The sequence below is a fragment of the Molossus molossus genome, unplaced genomic scaffold (assembly GCF_014108415.1).
Source record: "Molossus molossus isolate mMolMol1 unplaced genomic scaffold, mMolMol1.p scaffold_m16_p_1, whole genome shotgun sequence".
Lineage (NCBI taxonomy): Eukaryota > Metazoa > Chordata > Mammalia > Chiroptera > Molossidae > Molossus > Molossus molossus.
The window spans coordinates 51,099,170-51,111,382 of NW_023425344.1; the positions used below are offsets into that span (position 1 = coordinate 51,099,170).

At 38.4% G+C, this 12,213-nt stretch overlaps 1 protein-coding gene and 1 non-coding gene across 5 annotated transcripts in view; one reads left to right on the plus strand and one right to left on the minus strand.

Moving 5' to 3' along the window:
* The window catches only part of RUFY3 (RUN and FYVE domain containing 3), an 82,456-nt gene that overhangs the window by 7,441 nt on the left and 62,802 nt on the right, over positions 1–12,213 (plus strand). The window contains exon 1 of one of the 4 annotated variants that reach the window (XM_036252623.1): positions 8,063–8,850. The exons of 1 other annotated variant lie outside the window; for it this stretch is intronic. In XM_036252623.1, coding sequence (XP_036108516.1) covers positions 8,673–8,850 — 178 coding nt within the window. In that variant the 5' untranslated portion in view covers positions 8,063–8,672. Of the gene's footprint in view, positions 1–8,062; positions 8,851–12,213 lie in introns of those variants that run through there. 2 more of the 4 variants (XM_036252653.1, XM_036252644.1) reach the window with 2 other exon arrangements.
* LOC118622492 lies at positions 3,705–3,825 on the minus strand. Its single transcript, XR_004958066.1, has one exon. It is a non-coding gene; the product is annotated as a small nucleolar RNA SNORA32 (small nucleolar RNA).

Here is a 12,213-nt window from a genome sequence, read left to right on the forward strand (position 1 = left end):
AAATAAAAGTGGAATAGCATTTCAATGAATTTTGCAGGACATCACAACTATTATATTTCTACCCAAATCTTACTAACATTGAAACTTCCTTCTGTAGTACAAAGTGACTCAAGTATGAACTTTAAAGTCTACTCTGGGAATGTAGTAGTCCATCATAAGCATTAAAGGATTGGCTTGAAATTATGTGAAAGGAAATGCTTTTAGAGTTACAAAGCAGTGGTATTTGAGAGGGTAAGTATCAATATGGCCATGCCCTGTACTGTAACTATATTTGAGTAATTGCGAAAAGTTCATAATCTTCCCAAAACGTATCAGGAGTTGAGGTGTACTGGCCAACATGGTATTCTTCTTCACAGAGCCCACCTTAGTGATTGTCTGCTTGTTCCACACCAGTGAACATGACTCTCAGCATGTGTCAGGGAGCATGACATGGTGGGTGGGGCAGAGGCAGAAAAGTTTGAAACCTCATAATCATAGGAACGGAGAGATTGGCAGGCTGTGACAGCAAGAGGCATGTAGAAAGCAGGAGAAATTGCTTTAGCATGCTGGCTTTTAGAATACGGTTCTTCTTACTCTAGAATCTGTTTGGGGACTTCCCACAGACATCTGCTTCCCTTGCCTTTTTACGAACTTAGGAAATCTGGTCACCTGATGTGAATGCTGGTAAAATCCTGACCCATCTCTTCTCCTTCCTCAAAGCTCAAAAGATGCCCAGCATATCCTTTGTTTAGATCTCCTTTTTACTTTCCTCTGTCTTGGCCTCGTGAACATTCATGTTAACTGATTTCATTTCATGTGATGATAGAGTTTCTGCTTTTCCCCCCCATAACTCTTGAAGGCAGAAGCATTTATAATGATGATAATGCTGACATTTACTGACTGTTTACTTTGTGCCAAGCACATGCTACACGTTTTACTTGCATTGCTTCATTTAACTCTGAAGTTGTTGAAGTTATTATTCCCATTTGGTCAGTGAAGAAACAGGCTCAGAAATAAGTAATTTGCCAAGGTTACTCAGCTTCTCAGTGGTGGATCTAGGATTTGCTGTGGGCATTCTGAGTCCAGAGCCCACATGTTCTCTCAGCCTGCCTCACCATAACTGGAATCATGTCCTAAATTAGAGGCTCCTTTTCAGGCAGCAGCAACCCTCTAGTTCCTTGTTCTATTCAGTAAAGTCCTGTTTGCTAAAAATAAATGAATGAATGTGAAATTCACAAGTCACCAGTTTGATAGAGAAAATAGTTAAGTATATAAACAACACTGAACAGCCATCTGTGTGACAAGGACTTAGGAATTTCTAAAACACTTCTAATTGCCTTTTTCTTGTCTGTTCCCTTGTTCTTTCTTCACATTCCTAGTGGCTAGCATATAGTAGGTGCCCTATTCGTGTTACATGAATGATTCTGTCAGGTACAAATAAGTAAAGCCTGTGTTAGAATGACCTGCCTGTTGGGCCTTAAATATAGCATGATATTCCCGAACTTGGGGGTTTTCGTGGTTGAAGTGAAACAGGAGGCTGGAAATATACCACTGCAAGAATATGGAGTACTTTAGTGTAACATATCTATACCAAAAGTATTTGTTGACACTCAGGTATTTGGTAGGTACTATTTTAAGCAGATGTATAACGATGATTAAAGCAGACAAAGTTCTTCTCATGAAGCCTACAATCTTTGTGAAGTGAGTTAGTTTTATTTTATAGCTGAGTAAATTGAGGCAAGAGGATAACTTTCCCAAGACTATCTACTAAATTGTTGTAGTTTGACATCTCTAAATCATTGCCTACTGCTATTTAGCCATGAAATCAGCTTTAGTTATTAAGGTAGGAGTTATTCCTAGCCTTATTCTGGGTAATTTTAGCAAGTAACGAGATTATGCATTATAATACTCCCGGTAGTATTTGTTTCTAACAAAATAGTAATTCAGGTCCAGCCAGTGCATGAGCATTGACCCATGCACCAAAAGGTTGCCAGTTCGATTCCTAGTCAGGACACATGCCCAGGTTGTGGGCCCAATCTCCAGTGTGGGGCATGCAGAAGGTGGCCAATTCATCAGTGTCTCTCTCTCTCTCTCTCTCTCTCTCTCTCGCTCTCGCTCTCGCTCTCACTTCTTCTCTCTCTCAAATCAATAAAGGAAAAAAAAAATTTTTTTAAACACAAAATAGTAACTCAGGCCCTGGCCCATGTGGTTCAGTGATTAGAGTGTTGGCCCTCAGACCAAAGGGTCCTAGGTTCGATTCCCTGTCATGGGCATGTACCTGGGATGCAGGTTTGATCCCCAGCCCTGGTTGGGGCACATGCAGGAGGCAACCAATCAATGTGTCTCTCACATCAGTGTTTCTCACTCTCACTCTCTCTCCCTCTCCCTCTCCCCCCCTCCCCTCCCTTCCACTCTCTAAAAATCAATGGAAAAAATATCCTGAGGTGAGGATTAAAAAAAATGATGATAACAATAACTCAGCTTCTCAGTTATAATCATTTTAAAGTACATATTACCATCCTTGGTTAATATCTACAAAGTAGTACTGAGTCTGCCAAGTGTGTAAACCTAAAATTGTAGAAATATTAGCAACATCAGAAGTAAACATAATAGATTTTTGTCTGAAAGAGGGAAGGAAGTGAGAGGGAAGGAAGTGGGGGGGAGGACTGGAGCACGTGCATAAATTATGATCGTTCCAATGAATAATCTTATAGTTTAGCAGAACATCGGGGCTTTCCACCAGTTTCATCATCATGATAATTTATCAAGGAAAACCTTTTGTGCTAATAGCAACTAGTGAAAGAGGGGGAGGGAAGATGAGGTTTTTCTTCTTAAATTTTAAAGCCACCATCCAAAACACCTTGGGAAACAACTTGTGAGATTTACAAACTGATTTGGTTGCACTAGTCGACACATTTTAAGAAGCACCATTACATGCAGAATATGAACTAGGTAATAGGAGATAACTAACTATAAAAGAAATAAGTGAAATGGTCTCTTACCCTCAAACCTGTAAGAATTGGCATACCTGTAAGAAATCTATTTCTGTGCCCTGGCTGGTTTGGTTCAGCGGTTAGAGCGTCGGCCTGCAGTCCAGAGAGACCCAGGTTCTGTTCCTGCTAAGGGCACATACCTCGGTTGCACTTTTTCCCTGGCCCTGGTTGGGTCATGTGGGTGGCAGCCATTCGATGTGTCCCTTTCACGTTGATGTTTCTCTCTCTCTTCCTCTCTCTCGCTCCCACTCTTATCTGAACAAAAAATGGAAACATGTCCTCGGGTGGGGATAAAAAGAAATCTATTTCTGAAAATTATCTAAATGAAAAATTTTTTTACAAAAAGTGTAAAAGGTTTTTATTATTTGTAACATAGGCACGATTGTTTAAAGTTAATAACATTTTTATTTAAGAAATTTCCCATGTTCTGAGCCCTTCCACACACTGCCTTAGTTTCTCCAGAGTTTGACTCTTTAATTCCTTTTTTTTGCTCAATCCAGTTGTCATTTCAGTCAGTCTTATATAATAGTAATAGAGATGATCATGTGATCACAAACTATTTGGTCACTAGCAACCTAGAAGGATTACCTCAACAGAGGACATCTGCAAGACTCTAGAGATCTAAGGTGATCTCACAGATTACCATTGGCTGTTACAAAATCACATATAGTTTGTGTTGCATTTATATTGGGCAGTGCTAATCTAGGCAATGAAAACAAGTAAGAGTTAAGAAAATGTTCCCAGTAGGCTAAATGCTACCAGCGTAGCAGAAAGAAAACCCAGCGGGAAAATATTTTGTGGTCATGTCTACAGCAAATGGGAAACTGCATTCTAAAAGCCTTGGTAATGACCATTTCTAAATAAAATTTAAAATGAAAAAATTAGAAATAACCCAGATGCTTACCAGCTTGGAAATGAATTGGAAAATGTTTTATAAAGTAGTAACCTTGTAATATAGTAGCCAAAAGGTTAAACTATAGCTGCTACAATAGTGTGGATGAATCTTAGAAAACACAATGTTGAGTGAAAGGCTTAGGAGGTTATAAAGAGCGTGAAAACCTTTTTATAAAGTTAAAAAAAAAAAAAAAAAAAACCTGAAGCTAAATCTGTTGTTTAGGCATATGTGTAATATATTTAAGACAACAATTTACACCATATTCAGAAATTATTGCACACAGAAAGATCCATGCTCAGTTCTTAGTTTATGAAAAAATGCCCACTTATTAAACACCTGAGCTAAATGTATAAGAGTGACTAAATGGAATATATGGTTTGTGAAGCATTAAGGTGTAAAGTATGAAAGATGATAGAAATGTCCTCTTTTTCACGTTTAGGAGACTTTATGAGGATCTTGCCTGTGTTTTTTTTGTTTTGCTTTGTTTCTTCTTATTTTCCCTGAGTAAAATGTAATCCTTGGGATAGAGGGCTGAAGTTGCAAAGTGTAGAAGAACACATGGACTTTGGGGCATTGACACACAAGCAGCTGTAATCCAGATCTGCCACTTACTAATTGTGTGATCTTGGGACAGTCACTTTGCTTAACTTTGGTTTCCTTGTATGTAAAGAGTGGGTATCATTCCGCCCGTGTGGCTCAGCAGCTGAGTGTCAACCCATGCACCAAGAGGTCACCAATTTGATTCCTGGTCAGGACACATGCCCAGGTTGTGGGTCCGATCCCCAGTGGGGGGCATGCAGGAGGTGGCCAATCAATGTTCTCTCTCAACGGTATTTCTGTCTCTCTCCTTTTCACTTCCTCTCTGTCTAAAAATCAATAAAGGAAAAAAAATCTTATTCAAAAAAAGAGGGAGTATCAAGATCTTTGCAGGATTGTTGTGAGGATTTGATATGGTATTTATAAAACATCTTACAGAAAATAGAAATTCAATAAATGATAGTCCCATTAAGTAATAATTTTTCCACATTGTGTAACAGGAACATTTGGCATAACAAATGAGTCTTTGTCTTATAGTAACTGAGTAAATATACTTTAAAAGGAATGTAACGTCTAAGCTTGAAATGTGAATCTCATTTGCTTTGAATCAATCACAATGTGGAAATTTTGAGCTGTATAAGCAGCTAGAACACACTATTACTAAGATCATCATCTTGGATTTGAACTTCACATCGGCCTGTCAGTTCTGTTTCGGTCCACAGACTACTCCAGCACTCCTCACAATTAGTTTACTGATATGTGCCTTTATTCACAAGTGGGGTTAAATGAGAAAATAGTTCAACACATCTTATAATTCGTATGTTTATGAGAAAAAAATGAGATATGAGAAAAAAGTTCAATGTTTGTATGTCTTACTGATGATTTAATATTACCTTTATATTCTAAGCTAATATGTGCACTTAGTAAAGACCCACATGTAAAAACAGAATTAAGCAATATTTCAAATTATTTTATTAGTCTTCTACAAATAGTGCTTGTTTTCATAGTATATTTATTGCTTACGAGCAATGAGTTCATTCTGAAGACTCAAGGGCGTTTACCTGCAAACAGATATAACTAGATAGTGGAAGTACAGGTTTTCCTTCCCACCCACAGTCCTTATTTCTGAAATGGCTGCTAATACCTCCTCAAACTGATAGTTCTGAGAAGCTCAAGGAAAACCAGTGCGGGCAGGTGTTTTGCTCCTTGGCAAAAGTATTTGTTGCTTTGGACTTCCTTCTGTCTGTCCTCCAACTGAAGAGAAGGACCTTTGGAAGGAAAGTTAACCAAGTTTCTCTGCTTATTAACCTAGATGTTGTTGTCCTGGTATGTTGTAACCAACCTGAATCTCCTATTCAGGGGTTAGTAAATGCTTATTGGTTGGTTGGTAGAAAGACTCATGGTTTGTGACAGGCTGAATTGAGCTATGGGTGGACCACAGGCAATCCCAAAGCATTCAGATTTATTTATGTATTCACTATTCTGTATTTTAAGAATGTATCAGTGACTTAAGAGTCTAGATGTCATGTAAACAGATAGCCAAGCAGGCCTGTTTGGCTTTGTGGTTCCAAAAACTATTCAGTATAAGTTTAACTTAAAGATTTTTTTAATTTTATTTTTTTATCCTCACCTAAGGACATTATTCCTTTTTGTTGTTGTTGTTCAGATAGGGTGGGAGGGAAGGAGGGGGAGAGAGAGAGAGAAACATCGACATGAAAGGGACACATCTAGTGGCTGCCTCTCGCACAACCCAACCAGGGCCAAACTGCAACCGAGGTACATGCCCGTAGCGGGAACCGAACCTGGGTCTCTCTGGACCACAGGCCGACGCTCTAACCACTGAGCAACCGGCCAGGGCTAACTTAAAGATTTTAATGAGTGCTTGCTTACTATGTTTTGAAGTATTGCAAGGCTTAAAGTGAAACAATAAGCTATCTATCCCCATTCAGCTTTAATGTATAACATGGAATATGTCTAGCTAGAAAGGAATCAAACTAATTAAATGTGAATGTGTTAAATGGAGGCTTGTGTACTGTATTTGGATATGCGAACTCCGCCTCCTCAAAAAAGTGATATTTTCTTACTGCTGCATGCCCAGTGCCTAGATTTCTGCCTGACAGCGAGGAGTACTTGGTGAATATTGAAGGAAGGGAGGGAGGGAAGGATGGATGGATGGCTGACTCTGGGTCCAGAGGTAATGTTTGAAGAGATCTAAATATAAATGAAGCTTGGCTGGTGTGGCTCAGAGGTTGAGCATCGACCCATGCAATAAGAGGTCACCAGTTTGGTTCTAGTCAGGGCACATGCCCAGGTTGTGGGCCTAATCCCCAATGTGGGGGCATGCAGGAGGCGGCCAATCGATGTTCTCTCTCATCGATGTTTCTATGTCTCTCCCTCTCCCGTTTTCTAAAATCAATAAAGAACAAAAAATTTAAAATATATATATATATATATATGCAAAACCTAGAATGTTTTATTTTCCTTAGTAAATTAATGATTTTCTTCCTAATTTTAAATATGCATAAACTTATATACATTCTTACATTGTATCAGTTTGCCTTCCTCTAACAATATGAAAATGCCTGTTGACCTGCAAAATCTGGTTCTTAGCATATTTTTCATTGAGCTTAATCTCACATTAGTATGAACCATTTATGAAATTTTAGTAATATTCAAGGATAATTCTTTTCTTTAGGTTTCCAGAAATTAGTGAGTCAAAGTACCCTTTGATAAGAAATCTCTAGAATGGAATAAATCATCTTGGGATATATTTCCTGAAGTTATATGTTCCTCTATACAATTAGACCCTTGAATAGAAAGAAAAACAAACTTGTTTTCAATCATCCAGAACATTCTCAAAGAAAATCTTTATCATCCCTTATCCCCTTGTTATTTATGTAGCTAGAAAGCAAGGTATAAACATCTCCTTGGATAAATAGATATATGTGGGTATGGGTGGGTGAATTGGTTGGTAGTTTAAGAGAATATGCCAATGTGTCCTTAGGATGTTCCAGGGTGGGAGAATTTTTAAAATATAGCGTAGTTTTATCTTCTGATTGGGAACAAAATATATACTTAATACAGAAATGTGGCAAATACAGCAACATCAATAGGGGGTGAAATAGACATTAATCAGAAAAGATTTTACATTTTTAACTTTCAAGGATTTTTTTTTTCGTTTTTCATTTCTGTCTAAAATGTCACGTTTTTGTTACTTTGGAGAAGAAATCACAAATGCCTGAGAGTATAATATTTAAATAGAAAATCTGCTTTAGCTTTTCTTAAAACACCACCTTTACCAGAGTAAATTAAAGAATTTTAATAGCCAGGTATGTAAGGATAAAAGATAGAGGTGGATTATGTGCTTATTAAATTAATCTAACTGTCTCTTGTACCATCTTTGCTATGGAGTATTACCCAGTGTTAATTGTCCTCCTGTTGTCCAGTTTTTATCCCAAAGTGAGGGGAATTGATGAGGATATGTGCATCGTGTTATGTCTGATCACAGTTTGACTAGCACAGTCTGGAAGTGGGTTGTGCAGGATGAGAGCGAGCAGCCTAATTGCCCTCCCTGCATCAGCAGCATCTATAAAGCATCCTGGGAATTGCTCGCCCTGCGTTCAGAGCAGCTGGTCACATGAGCCTGAATTTTCAGTTCAGTTCATTAGTCAGCCATTTTGGTCAACACCCTGCTTACTGCGCACAACCAATCCTATCAGAACTCAGCATCCCGGCTCATCTGAGCAGATCCTAGAAGTGGTTTCTGCAGTTCAGGATTTTTTTAAAGCTAAACTGAAAATATTGGTTTATTTTTTTGTTGTTGTTCATTTTTTTTTCTTTTGTTGTTTTTTTTTCTGCACAAAGAAGGAGGATTTTTCACTTGTACATGCAGAGGCCAATTTTTTAAAGCCAGCTAAGGCGGCAGCTGTGCAGGATTTAAAGCCTATAGCTCCGCTGAAGAAGAAGGGGGTAGGGAAGGGAAGATAAAAGGAGTGAAGCAGGGAGAAGACAAGCATCATTTTATTTTGCTATGTAGTAGAAACCATCTATAAGAAAAGATAGTATAGAATTGTTTATCTTGAACAGTTGGTTCTTAAACCATAAGATATTTTTCCTTGTGTGTGTTCTTTTTTAACCTCCCACACCCCTTGAGAGCTTTGTTCCAAAGCTTTGGATTTGGGGGGTTTTGGTGAGGAGTTTTTATTTATTTTTGTCGGGTGTGTGTGTGTGTGTTTGTGTGTGTGTGTTGTGGTCCCAGCTGAGTCATCATGTCCGCTCTGACGCCTCCAACCGATATGCCAACCCCCACCACTGACAAGATCACACAGGCTGCCATGGAGACCATCTACCTTTGCAAATTCCGAGTGTCTATGGATGGAGAATGGCTCTGCCTGCGAGAGCTGGATGACATCTCACTTACGCCTGACCCAGAGCCTACCCATGAAGGTATGGTCAGACCCCGTCCACTAGTATCTCACCAGCACCCTCATTGTTACAGCTGGCTGGGAGGGTCAGGGACAGGTGGGAAGAACCCACACTCTAAACTGTTAACCCTAGAAATCTTCCTTCCTTGCCTACCACCCAGCTCCTCTTCTCCACTTTACTGGGAAATACATATTTGTCCCTGCCCCCTGAGATATCCTTTCAAAAGAAGCTGCTGCTTGTTTAGAGTTCTTTGTCTTTAAGCCTCTAGAGAGAACATTTGAGGTCACTTATCACATCTGACCCTGATTGATAATGAAAAGTCAATTAATTTTTATTATATACTAAACTATTACAGAAATTGCAGTGACTCTGAATAGAAGGAGTTAAGACAGCATGACTTTAATTGTACATGATACAATTGAAACACTCCAGGGGTTTCCTAGCATCAGGATATAGTGTTAACCAGGCTATGATATCTAGAAAAGTATTTGGTCAAACATTATCGTTTTTTTAAATAATATGGATTAGTAATTTAGATGAGAAAGCTTTACATCCAGTGTTTATTTAATGAATATGGACTCTTAAAACATAATGCCTGAGAAGATTAAACATGATTAATAAGATGATCCCCACCCATGGAATCCTTTGGCCATTGCTTTTGGCAAGTTATTTGTGGTCACTATGATGACCCATTTGAAATTTCCACCATCAGTACCTTTGAGACCTTTGTGGTCTCTTGACTTGTGACTGTCTCCTAGAACCTTTTCTAAATTGTGAGAGGTTTTCAGCTTCTACCTCTAATTCTCTTAATTCAATACGATAAAGAAGATAATTAATTTGAGTCACACCTCCAAATTTTTTGGTTTTTCTTATGTACTAGTGGCTTCTTAGCTAGTGTTTATTCTGTACCATTAAAATAATAAAGACAGAAATGTTCACAAATGAGAAAAATTCTTCATAAACATCTCCCTAATGTTTAGGCATATCATAGCAGATTGCGTTAGGGAAAAGTGATTCCTTGCCCTTGACCTTACCTTGCAATCTTTCCATGACTCAGATTTCACCCATTGTGTCTGATAAGAATTATTTTCCCTGTTAGATTTAGCCTTGAGTAAGTATTAGAGAGGATTAACATTACAGAACACAAAGCAGTCATTTGGGGTGTGTTTGAAGGATAACAGTTAAGTCGTTTTTAAGACCCTCTGCATCTTGGAACAACTGGTTTGTCAGTTAGATGCTTCCTTCAGCTCTAAGTTTCAGAGTGTGCACAAGGCTTGAAGACATGAGCTGGGGTTCCATACAATGACGGTACTGTTTAAAACAGCCTTTAGGGATAAACGTGTGTTTAGAAGTCTACCAAAAAGACTTTTAGCAAATGCCTCAATTTGAATATTTTGTTTTAATAAGTATTCCCATCCTAAAGTCATGCAATGTGAAATATTCCCTTCATTGAAAAATCTATTGTATCACAGTTTTGAACAATTTTACTACTTTGAGTATATATTTGTTTTTTGAGCAGGATTCAATGGGTGAGCAAAAGTGAGCTATTTGGTCTATGTAAGCATTTTTAATGAAGAAACCTGGGACAGAAAGTGTATGAGGGCTGCAACCTAACCTATAAGTGGCACATCCTTTGACTAAGGAAAACAGACAAATAAGTTCTCAACCCCTTAGAATCAACTATAGAGGATGTGAAAGGAAAGAAGAAATGCTGACAGTGAATTTGGAATTTTGCTTTAAATATGGTAAGAGAAGCAAGATTCTCAAATGGTTGGAAATGGAAATAATAGAAGAAATCCCAGGCCCAGAGAAGCATCTATAGGTTTAGTGATTTAGGAAACCAAGTGGAACTTTTATTTTCTTGTTCCACTGGTTAACTCTGGATGTATAACCATCATTTGAACCCAAGAAATGTTTGTTTTAACATTAATACTAATGACAATTGTTAGGTTTAATTCAATTATCAACATTTAAATGGTGGCCACCAGGCCAGTGATAATGTGAATCTCACCTTGTTGACAAAATGGAGAACCTGGTGCTGGACACACAGGAGTATTCATAGAAAACTTCCCAGCTCGCCCTGACCGGTTTGGCTCAGCGGTTAGAGCGTTGGCCTGCGGTCCAGAGAGACCCGGGTTCGGTTCCCACTAAGGGTGCGTAACTCCCCAGCCCTGGTTGGTCGTGCGGGTGGCAACCACTTGATGTGTCCCTTTCAAGTTAATGCTTCTTTCTCTCTCTCTATTCCTCTTTCTCTCTCTCTCTTCCTCTGTCTCCCTCCCACTCTACCTAAACAAAGAATGGAAGAATGTCCTCAAGTGAGGATAAAAAAAATAAATAAAAATAATGATAAATAAAAATTAAAAAAAGAAAACGTCCCAGCTGATCCATGAAGGGAGAGACATCTGACCACACAAGTCCTGCAGTGGAGCCCCCTGACTCCTGCAAGAGAAAGTGGGCAAAAAGCATAATTTACCCTCTTAAAACAATAATATAGATAGTGTAACCTCAGAAGTAGAAGCTTTGTAGTTTCCAACTTCTGTTTTCTGAAAACAATCCTGCCCTTCACTGTGCAGCCCACAGTGCAGGCCTGAACCTAGAGTTTCTGCCTGGCCTAACCCTTACATATGTGGGAATAAAAAAATTCACTTTATTATTCTAATGCCCACTGGTGGTCAAGGAGGTTATCTCTTTCATTTCTTTTATTTTTTAATATCCTTTCTTAAAAAAAACAAAAGCAGGTCTACAAATCTTTGATTGTAAGTAGATTTCCCCAGACAAAAGCCTACGATTGATTCTATAGGGGAGGAGACAGGTCAAGAAAGGCTTCATCTAGTAAATGAGACTTGGGCTGGACTTTGTGTGATAACTATGTGATCACCAAGCGGATCTGGCGAGTGCATTTTAAACACTGCATAGTGAGCAGGCTGAGCTGGGGAGTAGCAGGTAGTGAGGAGTGGTACCTACCTGATGGAAAGTTAAGATTAAATGAGATAATTAATGTAAAGCAGCCTGTGAACATTAGTTATTTGTGTGATAGTTATTCATAGAGCAGTAATCTGAACTGCACAGTTAAAACCAGATTCCTAAGTATATTACCCTTTTACTGTATACTTCTGTTTTTATATTTAACCTTCTGGAACAGTCTTAAGGTGAACATTAGTAGCTCAAATTTATCTTTTAACATTGTCCTTTCTTGCAGTTCTATAAACAAGAAAATAATTGGTTAAAAATAAAACTCAGTTATCAAGAAATACTTGTTTTCCTATTAACCTTCTTTTAAAGATGGGGAATCCAATATTGAGAGGTGATGCCAGATGACCAGTTTAATACAGTAAAATATACCATTTGGTTACAAAGACAACTATAAGCTTTGAAGTTACTTTT